General features: G+C 38.0%; 1 protein-coding gene across 3 annotated transcripts; it reads left to right on the top strand.

Annotated features, from left to right (window-relative positions):
- The first annotated feature begins 508 nt into the window (after positions 1 to 508).
- HERPUD2 (HERPUD family member 2) lies at positions 509 to 20,935 on the top strand. Of its 3 annotated transcripts, none has more exons than XM_053958796.1 (8): positions 509 to 974; positions 6,285 to 6,362; positions 9,791 to 9,904; positions 11,885 to 12,042; positions 17,543 to 17,665; positions 17,966 to 18,289; positions 19,504 to 19,591; positions 19,928 to 20,935. In XM_053958796.1, the coding sequence occupies exons 1-8, from the start codon at positions 828 to 830 to the stop codon at positions 20,087 to 20,089; spliced, it is 1,194 nt and encodes a 397-aa protein (XP_053814771.1). In that variant the 5' UTR covers positions 509 to 827; the 3' UTR covers positions 20,090 to 20,935. The 3 variants fall into 3 exon arrangements, with proteins under 3 accessions (XP_053814771.1, XP_053814761.1, XP_053814780.1); XM_053958786.1 differs by having other exon boundaries at positions 19,477 to 19,591; XM_053958805.1 differs by lacking the exon at positions 6,285 to 6,362 and having other exon boundaries at positions 19,477 to 19,591.
- The last annotated feature ends 117 nt before the right edge of the window (positions 20,936 to 21,052 follow it).

Raw genomic sequence — 21,052 nt, 5'->3', positions numbered from 1 at the left:
TGGCACAAGTTGCCCACGAAAGTGTGGATGCCACATCCTGGGTACTGCTCAAGGCCAGGCTGGATGGGGCTCTGAGCAACCTGGCCCTACTGCAAGATGTCTCTGCCCTTGGCAAGGAACAAGAATGATCTTTAAGATCATTTTCAACCCAAACTATTCTGTGATTTGGTGATTCTTTGTGATTCAGTGGCCTCCAATCTGGTTATAAAATAGCATTTCCTGACCTCACAGGAACATTTGGGATAACTACACTGCGGCATTCCCACGCAACGGCGACGGAGACAAGACACACAAGCAGCAAAGCTTTAATTCCCATGCTGAGAAGCATTTAAGCTTTCCAGTGGCCGAGACCTTCTTGTGAATGAGCACAGCGACCTGAGCAGCCGGTGACACCCACACCCCGTAGCGCGGCCCACGGCCACAGCCCCCACCCGCCATTGCGGCCCGCGCGCGCCCCCGGGCGCCGCTCGGCGGGAGCGGCGCGGGGCGGGGGCAGCGGCGGCGCCGCTTCCGGCCTCCATTTTACGCGGCGGCAGCGGCCGCAGGCCGAGGCGGTGCCGCGGGTGCAGGGGTTCGGCCCGGACGGGTGTGTTCCGGGTGCCGCGTTGTTTCTTCTTCTTCGGGCGTGGTGGATGAGGTTGTGATCTCCTGTGGCTGCGGTTCTCGGAGTGCCAGCACGGGGATGGGCTCCCCCAGCTCCCCCGGGAAGTTCGCCCCCGGCCGCTGAAACCGCCCGGAGGCCTTTGGACGCCCCCCAAAGGTTGGAGCGGCGTCGTGTCCCCAGGAGGGGGAGAGCGGGGCAGGGCCGGCCGGGCCCCGCGGGCAGCATGGACCAGAGCGTGGTGGAGCACCCGGTGACCCTCATCATCAAGGCCCCCAACCAGAAATACACCGACCAGACCATCAGCTGCTTTCTGGAGTGGACTGTGGGCAAGCTGAAGTCCCACCTCTCCAAGGTGTACCCCAGTAAGCCGGTGAGTTGTTGGCCAGCCCTTTTCCCTCGCCTTGATGGACGTGGGGACAAGTCCCCTAAGGCTTGTTAAATAAACAAACAAGAGCCCTGCTGCTGAAGAGTGTGACCTGCGTAAAGGCGATGGCCGGCCCTCTGCTTCCAGGAAAGTTGGCAGTGTAACAAATATGAAGCTGCTCTTTTACATCGTGTGAGAAGATCGCAGTGTAGCATCCAGAAAGGCGATATCGCTAAAGATGCTTACTAATGCTTCACTTATCTTTTTTTTTTTTTGGGAACTGAGATTTAGGTATCTCAGTTAACTGAATTTGAGACTGATTTTTGTAAATCTAAGAGCACTGGCTAAGAGTTCTGTCTGTTCTAAAGTACAAGCAATATACTTAAGGTTAACACGATCTAGGGAGTTCATTGGGATGTGGAGCAGATAGATGTTTATTCATAAAATTACTTGAAATTATGTAGTTGAACAACCTCCGAAATTATTTCCTATTTGAAAAGCCATTTTTCTTGAGATTGTGCTGAAAATTCTGCTGTCAGGTGTTATAAAAACTTGTATGACAGCTGTGACTGTATTTTGAAACTTAATACCTACAGCTTTTTGTGTTTCTGAGGGGAATACGGTTTATTTTGGAATTACTCTTAAATTGTAAATGTGGCAATTAAAAGGGGCTATGAAAAAGCATAGGCAATAGATGATAATACTGTATATGTGTAGAACGGCAGTCATGCAGAACAGTATATTTAAAAATTTGTTCCAGAGAACTGTATGAGAACTGCAGCAGTATGTGGGGCCTACAACCAGGCTTTAGAAAATATCAGAAGAAGGTGGCATTTATATTTTAAATTATTTTTCACCTAGTTCAGTAGAAGAATTACTGTCATTGTTGATTTTTTGACATAGGAAAATAAAATGGTTGCTTTGTCTCAAAAAGGGTTCTGCCTTTTGGAGAAAGAAGAAGAAAAGCAGCCAGCAACTTGGGCTGGTAGTGACTGGTGTCACTGGTACATTGACATCTGTTAAACAGTTGTGAGAGTTTGTGAATATAGTTACTGCTGTGGGTAATTCTCTGCTGAAAGAGCCTATCTTCTATGGAAGACAAAAATACCACTCCAGCTGATTGCTACTTTGTCCTCACTAGAATTTCCTCCAGGGAGTGTTTGTGTTTAAACATAGTTTTCTTACTTGTCCTATGAGTGATCCTGCTAAATTGAGCTCTTGAATGGAAAGAACCTTAATGAACAAGAGGTTTTCGTGTTGCACTGTAGGCTTTAAACAGTACTATAGTGTTAAATTTCAGTTTCCTGAAACATCTTTCTTCTGTTGAAAATAGATTCCTCAACATACCTCTCAGTATTGCATGACCAGTTCAGCATACTCAAGTTTGTTCTGGGTTAAAGAATGGGGAGTTTCTTTAATTACTGTCTCAGTAATTCCAATTTAATTTGGATTTACTGCACTTGCAATTAAACCAATAACTAAACACAGTATTTTTATTTCACAGGACCTTTCAAATTAAAGTAGTAACATGGGAGAGGAGAAGGGTGTTAAATAGGATGGCTCCTATGTATAGTAAAATTAAAAAGTAGATTTTTGTCTTGATATATTTTGAGTGCTACTGCATTTTTCAAATGTAAGTCCTTTTGCTTTTAGGAGCTCCCCTCCCTTTTTTTTTTTTTTTCCCTTTTAAACTAGATCAGTGTTAAAAGCTTGATTTCTGTGTTCCCTCAATATGATAGGTCCTGGAAATAATTTCTATTACAATGCTGTTTTAAGGTGGTGGGAATACACCAGAACGCAGAGACTACAGGCCTTGCAGTGTTCTTGAAGTCAAGAGTGTAAAATAGAAATCAGTTGCTTTCATTGCTATACATAGTATTGCAAGTTTTCTGTGTGACTTGAACCTCATTCCTGTATGTGCATCTGCAAATTAATCAGTAAATTATGATAACTGTAAGTGTCCTAATTAAATTTACAATTTATGTTTTTAGAAAGTGAGGTGGTTAGAATAGGCAAATGAGAAGTTAGGTCTTGAGGCAATGTTGTTTGGGATTTTTCCAGATTATTTTGTGTAAATTAATTGCCTAAATACATACAAATTTCAAATACAGGCAGATTTAGATTGGTTTAGTTGTTATTAAAGTTGATATACTTTGCAAAGTAAGTACTTGAATAAGCTAAATAGGTTCAGAAGAGTGTTAAATTAGTTTGTGAGTCTTTGCTAAGATTCACATTTGTCAATACTTTTGCTTCCTGTCTGAACCAGTTTCACAGCTAGAGTACTGTAGTTACAATGTCCCTAAATGGAATACTTATGTGGAATAACACAAGGCTGTTGTAAAAACAGCCTGGGTGTCTCAGTCTGGCAGATCCTACCTTCAGTGCATTAGCTGCTGCATTGATTACACCCATAAAGAGTAATTTAAAACTGCTGTTTCTCATTTCCCACAGTACTTGTCATCTAGCATTTGCCTGCAGTTCTAACTAGATGTGGTTGTCTGGATTTTTATTAGCTATGGAAGAATGGGAGTGAGGCTTGGTGAACTAAAATAATACCTGTCTGGTAGCTGCAACTGTATAGGTCAGAGATTGCCTGTGTTCCTACAGAATAGTGCTACACTGACTTAGGTTTGGTGTTTGGTAATGTGCTGGGCATAGCTAGTTTGGACTAAGCATTGCAAAAGAAGTCTTGCATGAAAAATGGAGGAAAAAATTCCAAACCAGTAGCTCTGGTGTTCTTAGTTTTGAATACATACATTTTGGATTTTGATCTGCAAACTGTCTCCCATCTCACTCTAGGTTCTAGAATATTTTTTTTTTCTTATGCCATGTGCTTTCTTCTGAAAATGGGGCTTCTCTAATTATGTGGTTTGAGGTGTTTTTCCATCACAGTTCAGTGTTTCAGCTAGCAGTGAGCATCCTGTTCTTGAAGCAGGAGGTGTGGTAGTGAAATTTCCTCTGGCAGAGGATGAGTTGAGTGCCTTTTCCATTTACTTTGGCATATATGTGAGCTACTGTGTTTCCACATTTATTACCTCTTCTTCCATCTGCATTAAAAAAAATAAACGTCCATTTCAGAATTGCAGGCTTTCAACCTGAGAATTGCAAGTGATAATCCTTTAGTTCTCAGGTAGGTATTTAATTTATGAAGGGAGGAGCATAGGGTTTAAGGCCTCATCTTCCCTATTAAAGTACTCAACATGTGTTTAACCTTTTCTTTTGTGGTTTTGTAGGAAGTTGAAATGCATTACTGAAGGCCGTGTAGTCAGCTTTGAGGGGCTGTTCTAATTTTGCCAGTTTCACCTCTTTAAAATAGTCATATTTAAAAATTACTTGTATCTTGTTTGAGAAGATTGTTTAAGTAGAGGGGATGGAAGAAGGACTGGTTCATGAGGTACTGAAGAGAACAATTGAAAGTAACTATGTAGAAAGCTCCATTAGGAGTGCGGCAGGCAAAACAACACTCTAGTGCTATGCTGGATGGTGATTTAAAGATTTGGAGTTTGAGGGGTTTTTGCTGTTGGGCTTTCCTTCTTTTAAGTGCTTATCTATTCTTATTAATCTCCAGATAATCTGTCTCAGGACCCAGAAGCAAGGATTTTTAAAATTTTTCATCTGATTGCACTGGTCAGTCTAAAGCAAAAAGTTTCCAATTTACAGGAAGTTAAAGTTTTCTTTAATCTTGATGCTTAAATTCTGATTTTTCAGTCCTTTCCCAAACACTTGAATGCAAGCTTGCATTCTGCTGGTAGCCTGTTCCAGCTTGAAGGGAGCAACGAAATAGTATAGCTCAAAAGAAGTTACTGACATGAGTCAGGCATTTTTTGTTGTTTTAAATGTAAATAGAAATAGTACAGCATTGTTGAATGTATTGCAGTATTTTATCCATTTGAGCTGCAAATAACTAGTTCCCCATGTTGGGAGACAAAAATACTGTCCAAGGCCACTAATTAAAAAATCAGAAAAGTGCAGAAGAGTAGAGAAAATTACTCTTAAATAGAAGTGATAAACAGTTCTGTGCAGTATGTGGCAGGTTATTTTTTAAAAAAAAACATGTATTTAATCATGAATGGCTAGTATGGTTTGGGAAAAAAGTTAAGGATTCAGATTTCCTGAGTACTTATTAGCATTATTTGCTTTGAGTATCTCTAGTTTGTTCTAATGATATGACCATTTTTTTCCAGGTTAAAAAAAACCCAAACAGTTTTGTAACATTTCTGTATTCTGCTAAATTATTTGGGATCTGTAGAAGGCTATTGAAAGAAAAAAGTCAAAACTTTTGTGAAAGTGTTGCCTAATCACAGAGATCTGGGGCTCAGCTATTTGTCTTAGTGTTAGCATGAGCAAGACTGTAGAGTGGGCAGTAGAAGGCTGGGATAGGAAGAGGAGAGGTGTAAGGCTTGGTGTTTGCATGATGGGGAAATTCTTCAAATAGTTCATGCTGATAATGCGTGTCTGTTCCATTGCTGTTAGGCTAGGTTTCTTTGTTTAAGCATTTGTTTGTTTTTCTTTATTTTGTTTGACTGATTAAACTCCTTGATTTAGCATACTGGACATCTTGCTTCCAGATAGGGATGTAAAATAGTTTCCTTTAAAATAATTCTGTTACTTCTATTGTGTGGATAAAAAGTTACTAAAATATGAACAGTATATAATTTGTTAAAAAAAAAATCTTTGTTTACAAATTTAGATTATTTTAAACTTGGAAACTGTAAAAATAGGAAAAAAAAAATAGCCAAGTTGGAAGGCTACCTTAAAAAATGCTTTTGCTGCTTCTTGCTTTTTAATGATGTCCTCCTTGTTTTTTGTAATGATGTTGGTTTCAGTTTTTTGGGTTGTTTTTTTTTTCTGCAGGGCGTTTGAAGGTGGGGGAAAGGACTAATAACAGAAGTCCTTTGTTGAAAAAGACTGCAATTTGTGCTCCTCTATGTATTTTAATTGGCATTCCATTGTTCTGCTAACCTTCTTTGCCCCAGCCACTTGTCCATCTATATTTTCAGAAGGTGTATGGGACCAGGAGCAGGGTAAAGAACAAATCACTAAAAGACAGGAATTATTGAATATGTACTCAGAAGTTTTCTTGAAAAGCATTTACCCTTGTGGCTTGTTATGGCACTCTTGCTGAGTGCTTAATAGGATAATTCTTTTTCAGAAGTAATTTGTGAGTTGGACTTGTGAAGCCTCTGAAATGTTCTTAAGTATGTCTGTTGGTGATTGGACTTAGCATTTGCAGATGAGAAAATTCCTTTTATCTCCACCTATATACCTGTGCAGCAGGAGAAAAGCTAAATTACTTTCTTTGTCCCCATCTCCTAGTCTACAAAGGATCAGAGACTGGTGTATTCTGGCAGACTGCTTCCTGATCATCTGCAGCTGAAAGATGTTCTCAGAAAAGTAAGCTTTACATCAACACCATAAAATATTTGATCAAAATTTTTGGGAAATAGGAGTTTATATTTGTTATTTAACTTAAAATTTTCATTGTTATATTGAGAGATGTAACCATATAATGTTGATATGTTCCGGAACATGTATTTTCAAGTATGCCTTGTGTGTGGGATTATGATACTTGTGGATTGAGGAGGCATGTTTCCAAATGGTGAGAGAGCAAGTAGGCTATGCTAAGTCCAAGCAAGTGATATGTTGTGTATCACAGAATCATGGAATGATTTGTGTTGGAAGGGACCTTACAGATCTTCTAGTTACAACCCTCCTGCTTTGGGCAGGGGCACCTTCCACTAGACCAGGTTGCTTAGAGCTCCAGCCTGGCCTTGTCTTGTTTGGACAGTTACCACTGTCGCATAAATGGAATAATACAACATGTTTGTGTTGATTTGAGACATAATTTAAATTCTCAGAGGTTCAAATCCAGAACTTAAGTCAAAAGTGTAAGCACTTGTGTAACCAGGTAAAGACTAATATATTAATTATGGAGAACCAAGAATTCTCAATTCCTGAATAATTTCCTGGGAAAGCTGTTTGTTGTCTTGGTTTTGATTTGGCAGCTGTTAACCATTCCTGATGATGTTTGAAACTTTGTTAGTTTTTGCTCTTTTGATTTCATACTTTTTAAAAAATTCTGTTGATTCCTATTGGAACAAATAATTCTATTAGTCTGATTTTGGATTCTTCAGTCAACATCTAGATCCCAATTCTGAATATGTGTGTCATCTCATGCAGAAGTGTTGGAATACATGCAGTTGGTTTTCAAACTGGCTCAAATAGCTTAGATTGATACCAAGTAATAAGGACTTCATTGAGTTAGCAAAGTTCTTAAAAATGTGTAGAACAAGACATTTAGGTTAGATTATAAAGAACTTTTGTTTCAATTTTGGTGGTGGCAGGAAACATGGTGCATTATGTTGAGTTGTCTAAATTCTTTGTAAACAGCTCAGGATGAACCAATAGCTGTTACTGGGGAAATACATTCGGTCCTTGCACAGTTTTTAATCCTATGAAATAGATGAACTCTATCTATAATACAGTAACTGGCTGTTGGTAAGGATACTTTTTTTGTACTGTATTGAGGCAAAAATTAATATACAGGCTGCAAGAGTGTGAGGGTCACATTTTAAAACTTCCTGTGGAGGAAAGTCTCCAAACACGGGTGGTGCTTTAGTGAAAATGGTCACCTGAATTTCCATATTAAGATGGAGAAACAGATACAGAGGGGTCTTGAGTATTGCTTCAGCAGACTAACACTTTATAATCTTTATTCTGAAATAGATTTTATTAAATGGGACTAAATTTCTTACCAAAGAAAATGTTTGCAGTTTACTATGTATAGGTTTACTAGAAAACTGAAGCTGGGCTATTGCAAACCAGTGTATGCCCTGTACTGTTTATATGTTCAAGGAAATGCTTATGGAGTTTATCTCAAAGCTTAGTTTTGCTTGCTAAGGACAAAATTAAATCTGAATTCCTTAAATTGACTTGGCCTACTTGCGGCATGCTGGCTTTAGAAAACAAGCCAGAAAAACTTTTTTATATGCTGGAGGAGAAACTTTGTAACTAAAGTCTTACTTCACCATACAGGGGCTGTGCTTGACTTTAAAGCATTGGCATAATGCTTTAATGCCATAATGGCAGTTACAGACCTTGGGTGTAGTTAAAGAAATTTGGCGGATTTGGAAACACACCAGTCTTTAGCATAAAGTTAGAAATTTGTGTTGGAAGAGGAGGAGTTTTTGTGCTTTTGAGAGCTTTTGGAAAAATATGATTAAGTTTAAGTTCATTCTCCTTCTCTGCCAAAATATTCCTACTGGATTATCTATAAACTCCTAATATTATCTGAGGACTTACTAAATCGCTCAGTCTATCATTGTGATACTTGCTCCTTGATACTAACCAGTGTCATTTCACCGATACAAAATGCTTCAAGGCTGAAAGTTGTGGCACTCTTCTAGCACAGTGGTGTCCAACACATTACATATGAATAGAAGTATGTTACAATAAACTGCCACGTTTAATAAAGGTGTATGCTGCAGGCTAACCAGTGGTATGCCTACCTTCCCTTGCCTTTCCCTGGGGCATAAATTCTTATCTAGGAAAAAGGTGATTAGTTAGGTTCAAGGCTTTTGACATGGTCAAAGTGCTGATCACCTGTGTGCAGTGCTTTCTGATCCTTGCTATCACTGACTGGTAAGAAATTACACTTAATGTAGCAGTGAGGCTTGTGCTTGGGGTTAGAGGCCAGTACATGGGGAGGAGTTCAAATGACTGAGTGTGCATTGCCTGTGCTAGCAGTAATGCACAGTGATGTATAAAAGCATTTTCTTAGTTTTCTCTATTCCTAAAGATCAAAACCATAAAAATGGGTAAATGGCTGTTATAGCACATTTATATATAGTTTTAAAAAAACCCTCCAAATGCAGATTTTCTGAATGTCATCTCATTAAAAATGGCAGCTTGCCTGCACCATGCTGATTTCAGAAGAGGATAGAGGGGTGTTTTTTTGCTCCTCTTGTTTAAAATTTAATTACTGAGGAAGCTGCAGTGTGCAATTTAAATACACAGCCATGGCTGTTGTGTTGCTATGGCCATGGAAGGGGGTGTTTTATACAGTGAAATAGCTTCAGACTGAAGTTATGGCCTCCAGACTGGGGTTGAGCATGCTCCTGCAGAATTGGCATGGCCTTGCTACATGGCTTCAAGTGGTGGCATGCATTTGCTTCCTCACTTTCAAATATTTAGGGATAGTCAAGCCCCACCTAGCACATTTAGGCATACTTAAGCCCCACCTAACACTTTGAATAGCATTCCCTTAGCATGGAATATCTGCAGGTGCCCTTCAGTTGCATGTCAAGCTTAGCTCAAGCCTAACATGCAATGGTGAATGCAATGGCTGGCACATTGTTCCTGTCTTGGTCTGCTTGTGGAATTCCAGTGTTTACATTTTTCATGTACCCTGATGTCTCTATTCAATAACCTTCTTCATAGATTTCAGTGCAAATGTAAGCATTCTTAACTTCAGGTAAACTGAGCCCTGTAAAAGGCGTGAGATTTTTCCAAAATAAAACTTAAAGCTTGTGATATGCTTCTTCATGCTTCTCCTGAAGCCCTGCCATTGGTTCTGCTGTACTACAGTTTTAGGGAAAACTGGGATAAAGTCAATGTTCCATATGTTATTGTGGACAGCTTCTAAGAAGACGTTTGTTGTGAAACAGTAGGATTCTCTTGTGCTGGTCTCAAGTGTTGCTTTATGGTCTTTTTTGTATAATGTTTCTTTAGTGCTTGCAACTTTGAATTTTTAAGGACTTTTTTTTTACTTGTAAGTTTCTCCAATATTGTTGCTTTAGCTCTTCAATTTCTTTAATTTTTAGCAAGATGAATATCATATGGTTCACCTGGTATGTACATCTCGGACACCCCCAAGTTCTCCAAAACCCAGCACCAGTAGAGAAGGTCACGGAACGTCCACCTCCAGCAGTAGCTCAGTGAGTTTTTTCATACACAGGACGTAAATTCCTGTTATGCTAAGGGAACTTGCCGTTAATTTATCTTTTAACTTTTTATATTGGTCTGTAAAATGGTGTGTTGAAAATAGAGCATGCCATATGAATTTGTACAATTAGATTTTATTATTTAAGGATGTAATTTTATTTAAACAAATATGACCTTTTTCAAATTGTAATAGTTATTTTTATTAGATTATAAAGCACTACTTTTCCTAAGCTATTCTTTCTTTTTAACACTGTATTGACAAGTACACTTTCCTTTCTCTCCATATCCCTGTATCTTTGGCAGAAATTGCAGTGTATTCAGAATTTTAGGAAAACTAAATTGAGATTTGTTTTGTGAAAATTTGAGAGACCAGTCAAAGTATTGGCTGTTGTCATGAGATACAGGTGGAACTTGGCCAATTTTTTTTCTATTTGATAGAAATTGGCCAGTATTTATGTATGAACATGGAGCTAGTCATAGCGTTTGTAAGACAGTCAAAAGTAGGAAGTGTTCTTAACATTTTTATTAGTTCAATTGTTTACAGAACATGTCTATTTATGGTGTTTTGAGCCTTCCCCTCCTCACACCCTATGAAAATGATGATGATCTTTGATGGTATTGTGTTTTAAAAGCAGTTATGATTTCTGTTGAAAACTTGGTAGTTCTTTTTTTTTTTCCAGAATTGGCAATATCACTAAGCAACCCTTGAAGGTTAGTCTGAAAGGGATGTATCCAATACCAGTGTAGGTACATTTCATCTGAGATGTATGGATTGTCAGCATGTGGGAAATAGCCTTTGAAGCTGTCTGTCTTCATTCTGCTGTTGGTAGGGCCTGTGTCAGGCTGCTATGTGACAATCAGAAACACAAGCAGTTCAGACAGTGGTAGAGAGGGTACTGTGGCTGCAACATCTTTTCAAAGGCTTTATTTATATTTCTGTCTACAGGCAGGACACAGGCAGCCAGCTTGCAAGTGTTTTATTGCTGTGTACATTAGTCGTCAATGTTGTATTTGAATGACTGTATTGATGGCTTCTTAAAGCAGGCAGTATGCAAAGTGCTAAGTCCCTAATACTTTGGAGAAAACAGCCTAAACCCAAAGCCTTCTGTTTGTTTTTTGTTTTTATTCCTCCCCACCCCCACTGTCTAACAGTAAATTTTACTTGTGTTCTTTGTAGGGCAGATGGGATATGGATGTCTTAAGTAATTGCACCTCCTCACTTCCTGAGTTGTCATAGTTAAAGAGGATTTTTTACTAAGTAAATATTATAGTAATTCTTAGCAACAGGATTTGGGGATTTATTAAAACTGAAATAATGCATCTCAATGGCCCCATTGTAATCTTGTTATGGTGATGGTTTAGAAGCCAGGTAGGTATCAGAGGTCTGACACTAGTTTCAGCTGTGTTCCTTGGAGCCTAAGTATTTCTAGCTGTTTCCCTATTCCCCTTGATAGCCCCCTTCCAGTGTAAGCGCAACAATTTGGATTGGGCAGCTGGCACAATGAAGAGGGTGAAGAGTAGAAGGGGTAACTAAAGATAAGGCTAGAGGAATGGTATTTTAAGCCACTGTCTCTGAAAACAGTCATATCCTGAAGTTGTAATTACTTCTGTTAACAATAGCCACTAGAATTTTCGTTCCTGCTAAATATTCTTTCAATTAGATTTTAGTTTGCTTCAGCTTTTTGAAACTATGATTCCCAGTGACTTGTGGTTTTCTCTGGAAACTATCAAGTGTTGAGTCTTTCTGAAAAATACTTTCTTTTTTTTTCCCTCTTGCACCTGAGTGCAATTTTGAATTTCTGTTTTTACTAAGGCTTGCCAGAACCAATAAAACCACAGAAGACTTACCCAATATTTACACTCTTAATAAAACTTGTGACAAAACATTAAAGCAAGTAGTTTTTTTAAGACACAGTAGTAAATCTTGTAACTGTGGCAAAAGATCCACAACCTTGATTTTATTTATTTTTAAGAATTTAGACCGTTCTGGATCAACTGCTGCCTCACCCACAAACCAAGAAGCTTCTTCTACATCTTTGAACACTAGTGCAGATGGAGTGAGGCATCGTAATCTTCCACAAGCACACAGCAATCCCATGTCAAGCCACCAGTTCCCTTATTTAATGCAAGGGTAAGTGAGACTGAAGCAATCCCCAGTGTCTGATATTCTTTACAGTGCTTTAAATGTTCAGTTGCAATTAAGTTTCTTTCAGTCTGGAAAACCATCTGGCTAGTTCACCTTGAAGCATAAGTCACATTAGAAAAGTTTTCATATGAAAATTAGTGTTTTTAGCCAGGAGTCAGTCAAAGAGGAAGCGCTCTTGGTGTTCCCCTTCAGGCTAATTTTTTAATATTTTTCTTTATGCTTCCTGCCCTCAATTTTCTTGAACAAGTGCAGCTTTAATATGTCTTGTAGATGTAGTTAGTAATGTAACTGATAGAATTATTACTTCTGGTTGTCCTTTCTGTCCTTTATTTTAGCAGTCAACACTAAATTGTTAGCAGAATACGATGGTTTCTAGTTTTTTTACACCTAAGAGATGTAATTGTTCATTTCTCCGTATTTGATTCAACTGTAGAAATGATATGCAGGTGTTTTGGGTACTTGTGTATCTACAACAGAATGTTTAAGGATTTTCATACATACCAGTGAAAGGTAACCAGATCTAGATCAGGTCAGTTATTACATAACTATTAAAATTCTGTCTTTTCTTTTTGTGCTTAAGAAGCAGCTTTAGAAATTTTAAGCCATGTGACCTTAGCAGCTGCTTAAACATGTTTTTGTTGTTAGTAGCAGTACTAGTAGCTTCTTCCAAGGGGAAAACAGGAGGATGGTGTGTTCTGAGATGATAGCTGTCATTTCTTCAGGGAGCACTTTGAAGTTTCCTTTCTGACAAGGTGTTCTCCCAGTACTGTATAGATTCTAGAAACCTACTTTGGAGAATGTTGAAACAAAATCCCCTAAAATATGAATGTGCTAACAGTAACATTGTTTCAGTTGCTGGAAAGAAAACAGATGCCAAGAGCTGTTGAAACTTGAAAAAGTTTTGGTTTAATTTACATGCTCTCATTAGAGTTAACTGAGTCTTTACTGTTCTTGCTAGTTTTCATCTTGAATTTGTTAATTTTTTTTTATCATCTGAAATGTACTATCTGCTGGCAAGAGTGGGTGGAGACTTACATTATTCTGATTGAATGCATCTTCATAGATGTGGTCATACTTACCTTTCTGACAAAGCTAGGTGACACCAGGTTGACTGTCAAGACTGCTGTTGGTATAATGTGAATTAATTCCAGAAGCAATTTATTATGTGCTGTGTGAATGACTAATCTCTAAGATGTTTTAACATTTTTCTAATTAGCTTTTCACGTAGACATTCTGAGTGAGTTTGTTACATGTGGTGAACTGAATAGGCTGTGGACTTCAAAAAGGCAGCAGAACCATTTAGTCTTTGGGCTGAATTAATTTGTGTCAGTTTGGGAGACATTGCTGTCTTGGAAGGAATAACTTATATTAAAAATACCAAGTCTATGACTTGCTATGTCTAGCATGTAATGTGGATTGAGAGGAGTGGATTTGCAGGCTGAAAGAAGTGCTGAGAACCTGACATGACTGTACATATTTTAGTGGTTTCAGTCCTACTTGGACTATTTCTAGCTTGATTACCTGGAATAGGGTCCTGCTTGCGTTTGTGGTGCATTAGCATTAGTGCACCCAAATCACATATTTCAATTTTGTGTAATCCAGAAGGAATCCAGATGGTGTTCCAAGAGCATTCTGTGGTGCAAACAGAACTGTAGTAAGAGCAAGTGACTGGAGGTTTACAGGAGTGCATTCCTAATCTGAACAGAAATGCCAAAATAAACAAACTCTAAATAATTCTAGGCCTTTTTCCTTTTTTTTTGAAAGTATTTTAATGGAATGCTGTCAGAACTTGAAGTAGATCTTTGTAGACTGTTGGGTATTGGCTCTGCTCAACTTTAAATAATCTATGCCCAATGCCTGCTGGAGCCTGCTTGCTTCTTTAAGAACCCTTTTTAATGCTTCAGTAATCTTTTCAGATGCATCTGCTTTTGATTTTAGGCACTGCTGCTTCTATTCCAGCAGTAAGAAATGCCCTCTCTTTTTTTAGCTGTCACTTAAACATAATTTGGGGCAATGGGATCTAGCTTTAATGTAATTTATATGCAGATCAAGACTTGTTAGGAAAGGGAAGATTCATAGCTGAAACTGGTGTTACTTTGTTGATTTTTCTTTTAATTTTCATGACCAAACAATTTTTATTCTAGCTGCATGATGAAATATAGGCACTATTGATAGGGAAGGATCTCCAGCTGTTTGATAATTTATGTAAGGGTCAGTTTCCTTGGGTATTTTGCAATACTTGATTGATTTGTACAAATAAGTAGTGTGGATGTTAGATGATTAAATTACAGTTTTGATGTTTCTTCAGCTCCTGGCTTAAAGCTGCAGTGTGAGAGTTGAACATACTTTGGGAAAACAGCGTTTAGTTCAGATTGTTGAAGTATTACAGTGGAAAAAATTAAAACCTTCTGTTGCTTTTAAGCTTTTGCAAATGCTGTTTTTAAGAAATCCAAATTTTGAGGTGGGACTGGACAAGTAGTTTATGTATGTACCAGGTGAGTCTTTAGCTGTGAGGAGCAAGCACAGCATTGTCTGCCCCTGTGGACTTTGTTGGGATCAGGGCCTGTGCTGCACATGTACCAACAGAACACATGGGCTCAGCCCTGACAGGGTTCGCATTTGAGACTGGAGAGCGCTTGGAAGCAGTAAACAGACAAGAGATATCAAGGCAGTGAAATCATTTGTCAAGTGTGGGTGGCCCATCTAGTGAAATGCTTTTGTATTGTGCACACAGTAATGTTTGAAAGCAAACAACAAAATAACATACTGACAGCATGCAGTATATTCTAGCACATAAATACATTGCTGCATCAGTCACCTTTGGCTCTGTATTTTCTTCTAAGTAGCAGATATCATGGTGGAGGATGCTGAAATACCACCTGAAATTGATATCCCAAGCTTTTAAGTCTGAATAAAAATTCTTGTTTTTTCACTAGTAGTGAGCAGTATCTTTGTGATAGCCTTACCTTCAAATTCAGTGCAGGTTAGTTCATTTGGTTGTCCTCCATAGACAAAAAGAAGTCGTTTTGTACTTTTTAGCCATCCTGAGGAGCACTATGTGTCTTTTCAGAATATTCTGAAGCTACCTCTACCATTTGAACTGTTTTCTGGCTTATCCAACTGTTCTTCTATTGTCTGCTCTGCTTTGTTCTCCAGTCTTGGAATGCCTGTACACATCCTGTCTGCTTCTTTGTTCTTACACTGCTGCCATTCTTTTGAAATACTCTGCTTCCTACCTCTTTCTCCTCCTTTTGGAAAAAGAGGAGGAAAGTATTGTGCTACTTTACTTTTTCCTTGTACAGCAAACTGCCTTGCTTTGCTGAGAAGATCCTTTTCCTCTGTGGAGGTTCTTCTCACTGAAATACATTGTTACAGTGTGAAGTGATGTTTCTGAATTTCATAAGCTTACTTAATATCATGGCAGCTGTAATAGCTGTATAACTGACAACATCTGCCTACATTTGATTTTTGATAAGCAAACAAAATACTGCCGTACTAGTTGGCATTCTAAGCCAGAAGCCAGTTGTAAGCGAGTCTACTTTTGCTCAATTAACAGAGCCAAGTCTTGAAAAATCAAGTCTTGCTTCTCAAAAAGTCACGTCTTCTAGAAAAGCTGTTGGGGAAAAAAAAATTTAAAACCCACCACAATATTTGAATGTGAAAGAAAACATGACACAACTGAACTTCTGTGGTTTGTCTTGTTTGACTGGCTGCTTAATCTCCTATTAATTAAGCTTTGAGACATCAAGAAAGCAGCTTTCAAAAGAGTGAAAGAAAGGCGAGGCTCAAATCCGGTAATATTTCTAAAAGATGTATCTGTGAGGGCAAGCTGTTAGATAAAGGCCTCTCAACTTTTTTTGAGGTCAACATAGCAGTTACAAGGAAGAACCCTAAAATCTGTATCTGATGAGAAAAGGAAGTGGCAAATTCCTTCAGAACTCACCCTGGCAAGTTGAGTAGTATTGCATTTTGGTGACTGAGGTAGAAGTGAGTGATCCTGCCTGTTCAAAACCTCATGTGATGCTCTACCTGCTTGAAATTGAGACACTGCTCAGTGATTGGTCTCAGCACAGTACTTAATGACACTCATGTAGAATATTTAAATAATCTTTACATTTTGAGGTCAAATGTTTTGTGAATTTTGGAGGAGGCTTACCTGTCCAAGTGTTTACCAGTTCCAGGGATAGAAAAACACATTCTTATAGCTTGCAACTGTAAATCATGATTAATGTTTTCCAACAGTAGTTTCATGGCATAGCTGTTTCAACATGTTAATTATGCATAAATAAATAGCATCAGCAGGGCTGCTAGTTAACCCTTTCAGCATTTAAAATAAACCTTGAATAATGCCTGTGAGTGTCTTAGTTTGTGTTTGGTATCAGGAAAGCACTTTTGCTTTTTTTTTCCCCCTAAACTGCTGTCAAAACAGATTATAGCTAAATGCAAACATAAGTTTTAGCACAGGTCATGGAGTTGCATGGCAGGTTCTTGTTGATAATTACAGTGAAATACTTACTCGTGTGTAACATGGAAAAAAGATTTTAATGTCTTCCTCCCATCTTTCTTTCTGGGCATGTCGTGTATATCTGAATGCCTGGTAGACTAATGAAATCTCTTGGTGATATCTTTGCAGGGAGTGCCTTACTTAGGGAACAGGTGTAGTCTGCAGTACAATTACAGCAGTCTCAGCTTTTGCTACCTGCAGTCTGAATAAACTTTTCTTCATGCTTTATACTCTCATGCTGTCCTGAAAGATGTCCTGGTTTACTACAGTTCACTACATCAAAATCTTTTGGGAAAGAGTTGGAAATCTTGCCAAAACATGCTATATGCTCTAGGAGGTAAGAGAGGATAAGAAGTCTAATAGCAGACAAAACCAAACATAAAACTTAATGTGCAGGACTTTTATCTCTCTTGCATGTGAATCAGAATCACATATGCTCAAAATATTGAAGGGGGGAAGTAAATCCTTTACAGCGTTCTTAATTGCAGTCTTCAGAAGCTGTATCTGAAAGATTAGTTTGTTGTTTTTGCTTATGTTATTTCTTCACATCTCTGATCACAGTGATATTTCAGGTATTGCTTCTAAAAGAAAGCTATAGAAGATAGTAAGTTTTCCCTTTTGACCTCCTGTAGACCTTTAAGGATGATCTCTCAATTTAAAAGGAATTGTATGAAAGAATTTCTGCAATTAGCACAGTCTTGAAAAATTTCCAGCATTGTTTTGTCCCAGAGATGCAGCTAGTGACATACTAAGTACAGAACCAAATATTCTTCCTATGGAAATAACTTTGCTTATTCATTTCTTTTATGAAAATGTAATGCTTTTTTTGGAATGGGTTGGATGATGTCACTGTTATTTCAGTGTGTTATTTTAAGGGAACAAATGAGAGGAGAAATGCTACTTTAATTGTTTTTTAATAATAGCACGCTTTTTAAGTGTCACAATTCAGAGCTGAATATTTTTCTTTAAATCGTTTTCTAGCAACATAGGCAACCAGTTTCCAGGCCAAGGTGTTCCTGCTGGATTTTCTGTGTATCCTGCATTCAGTCCCTTACAGATGATATGGTGGCAACAGATGTATGTACGTCAGTACTACATGCAATAGTAAGTCTGCATTACCTTAGTACTGAGCTACACTAGTGAAAAGAATATATTAAATGTTTTTTTTCAGGATCAAAATGTCTGTGTTTATTTTGTCTAGCTCTGTTTTATACTTAGTTTTGTCCAGCAGATTATGAAATCTAGTCTTGGATTAGAATTAAATTAATGTCTTAGTAAATAAAACTCAAGGGAAAATACAGTTTATTTTGACATGTATTACATCTGGAACTGTAGCAAAGAAGACAGGCTTAGTAATTATGGTGCATGTTTTTTGACAAACCAGGTTTATGTTTAAATTTTTAGCCAAGCTGCTGTTTCAGCCCAAGTGACTTCCAGCACTGAGTCAACAAGATCTGCAGTTGCCCAGGCTGTAAACTCAGAACATGCTCCTGCAAATGAGCCTGCAGCAGTGCCAAATGTAGCCGTCCAGGAAAACAGGCCTGTAAACCAAAATGTTCAGATGAATGCACAGGGTGGCCCAGTAGTGAATGAAGAGGACTTCAACCGGGACTGGCTGGACTGGATGTACACGTTCTCTAGAGCAGCAATTCTTCTGAGCATTGTATACTTCTATTCTTCTTTCAGTCGGTTTGTCATGGTAATGGGAGCCATGCTGCTGGTTTATTTGTGAGTACAACAGTTGAGTATAGCTGCAGATCTGAGATGTGAAGTATGGTGCTAATGTTTATTCCATTTAAAATAAAAAAATATCCATAGGCAAAAATTCACACACTGCTCCTTTACAGTAGGGTGTGTCTGTTAAAAAAATAAATTTAAACAAGTAGAGAAACTGATGTGAAGAAAGAAGTAATTATCAAAATATTTTTACAGTGAGTTGGATACCTCTTATATCTGAAACACAATGTTCTTGCATATTGGTGATATTAATAGATCACTATTGTTGAAATGTAGCATTTTGGGATGAAAACTTAGAAAGCAGGGGTGTGAGGGGAGGGAAACTCATATAGGTCAAGCATTTACTTGAATAAACTTAAACTTTCTGCTTGGATATGAAATTGCAGAGCACAGCTCATATATATTTCCAAAATAACTTATGGGATGTGTGCAGTAAATTTTTTTAGGCAAAGTTAAGGTAGTGGTGCTATAAAATGGTGGTGTCCTAGATCTGGTAGAATTACAGAGACATAAATTTTTTTTAACTGCACATCATAACAACCTAAGTACATTCTGTGTTTAGTTAAGAAATACCAGTACTGTTGTCATCACTTCCTTTTGCATATGAAGGTACCTTGATGTAAATAGAAGCGGAATACAGAAGTAATGCTTGGTATTTTGGACTGATGTCAGTCACTGAGAGTTTTCTTACATTGTAGTCTCAGTCCTAACTGGGACTGTTCTTTCATACAGGCCACGGTAGTTGAAATCAGAATATAGATGCTTGGAAACATGGGAGAGACTTACTTTATTTACACTGGTGATGTGGTTCAAGCATTAGCTGAAATTTAAATTGCTATTTTTTCACAGAAAATTAAATTTAAACTAAGAAATTTAAGATTTGCTTTGAAAACACTTCAGTACTTAAAAATGGGGCGGAGACCCATATTTTACATATTTAATCACCCAATTGTGGTACATTATTTGTCTTCTGGAACTGAGGGCTGCAAACAGCAAGACCTTAATGCAAACATTGAAGAATAGCCATTCAGTCTAGAAGGATGAATTACAGAAAAATAGATGTAACCTCATTGATTTGAAAATACTTACAGAATTTGCTGCAATAGTTAGCTGTAGAAGAAAAATCTTTTTGTTCTTTTCAAAAGAGAGGTTTTCAACTGTTCCGCTTTCTTATGTAGACACCAAGCTGGATGGTTTCCCTTTAGGCAAGAGGGAGGCCAACAACAGGCAGCCAATAATGCAGAAGTGAACCGTGATGGGCAACATGCAAATAATCCTGATCTTGAAGAGATGGTGAGTAAGGGCAGACATGTCTTTTGAGACTCCTATGTATTATATTGTAAAGTATGCTGTAGTGCCTGGACACAAAGCCAGCTTTTGTGGAATGGAGTTGGCTTAACTAGAAGGCTTTCAGCATTGTCCTCAGGTTGTGCCTGCTGCTTAAATTCTGTATTTTTCCAGTCTGAGAATTACTTACTGTCTCTACTTCAATCACAGACTTTCTTCATGCTAGTTACTTCAGGAGGTTGTTCTGAGAGAAGTCACTTAATGTAGGAAGGTACTGCTGGTTACCTTATGTCAGAATTCTGAAAAGAAGCAGTTGAATTGCTTCAATTTCTGTTTTTAAAGGAACGACTTATGGATGATGGGATTGATGAAGACAACGGAGAAGATGCAGGTGAAGATGGCAATACAGAGCAGCAGCCTGGATTCATGGCTTCTGCTTGGTCCTTTATCACAACCTTCTTCACATCACTGATCCCTGAAGGGCCTCCACAGGTTGGCAATTAAAGTGGAAAAGGAACTGTGTCAGGCAGCCTCAGTAGCCATACGTAGAAGTGGAGCAGATTCTAGAGAGTGTTCTAAATACAGTGCAATTTCTGAAAATTTATAATGTTATCTTTTTGATCATGGTGTACAAAAACGTGTATTTTTTTTCTTTTGGCTTTCTCATGCATTGAATATTTTAAGCACAAGTGGACTACTAAATGCTTTCTTTAAGGTTCTTCTTTTTCTGAAGAATAAAATGTAAAGATACTGGTCTTCCATGTTTTGTTTTAATTTCAAATGTGTGTTACTCTGAGGCAAAGAGCTTGTATGTAATCTGCACCATTACCTCTTTAAAGAGCTGTTAAAAGTATGAATGTTGACAGACCTTTCCAATGCTCTCTAGTTACTTGAATAACAGATCTTGTATTTGATGCAGGGTATGAATTCTCACATGGGGTTTGGAATTTACATAATTCCTGAGACAATGCAGTAACACAAGGGTTACTTGTTAATGGCATGTTGTCTTCATGTCAGAACGTAGTAAGCTTCTTCATTTAAAAAGCTGAGAGCTTTTTCTTGAGACTGTACTGACATTGATTAAAGTCTGAGGTATTTGACAGCTCTTCAAAGACAATTGGCAGTGATGGGATAAACCTTAAATGTTTAATACATACAGTACTTTTTAAGGAGAATATAGCTGTGCTGGGGCAAAACATGTACATTAGGTTTTTTAATAAAAACTGTTATGGTAACTCTTTTGGATGTTTATATGCATATTTGAGTGCAAATGGCTAAATTGTGCCTCCTTAAGGATGAGGATATGATTAATTTGAGAGTGTAATAAAGTTATCATGGTGGCATTACTGACATTGACCAAAGTGATGTGTTTGTAGCAGTGTCTATACAGTTAAGAATGTGATCTCAACAGCAGACTATCTGTATTCTTTAACATCATTAACCTAATTAAAACTGAGAAAAAGAAAA

This window comes from Vidua chalybeata, chromosome 1, assembly GCF_026979565.1.
Source record: "Vidua chalybeata isolate OUT-0048 chromosome 1, bVidCha1 merged haplotype, whole genome shotgun sequence".
Classification (NCBI taxonomy): domain Eukaryota; kingdom Metazoa; phylum Chordata; class Aves; order Passeriformes; family Viduidae; genus Vidua; species Vidua chalybeata.
Note: the sequence above shows the minus strand (reverse complement) of the source record. Positions and strands in the feature narration are given on the sequence as shown.

What these genes read in the sequence shown, in the direction of transcription:
- HERPUD2 (XM_053958786.1), top strand. Translation starts at nt 828, where the DNA reads ATGGACCAGAGCGTGGTGGAGCACCCGGTGACCCTCATCATCAAGGCC. An exon ending in AGGTGTACCCCAGTAAGCCG is followed by an intron (nt 975 to 6,284) that starts GTGAGTTGTTGG and finishes CCCATCTCCTAG; the next exon opens with TCTACAAAGGATCAGAGACT. An exon ending in CCACCTCCAGCAGTAGCTCA is followed by an intron (nt 9,905 to 11,884) that starts GTGAGTTTTTTC and finishes TTTATTTTTAAG; the next exon opens with AATTTAGACCGTTCTGGATC.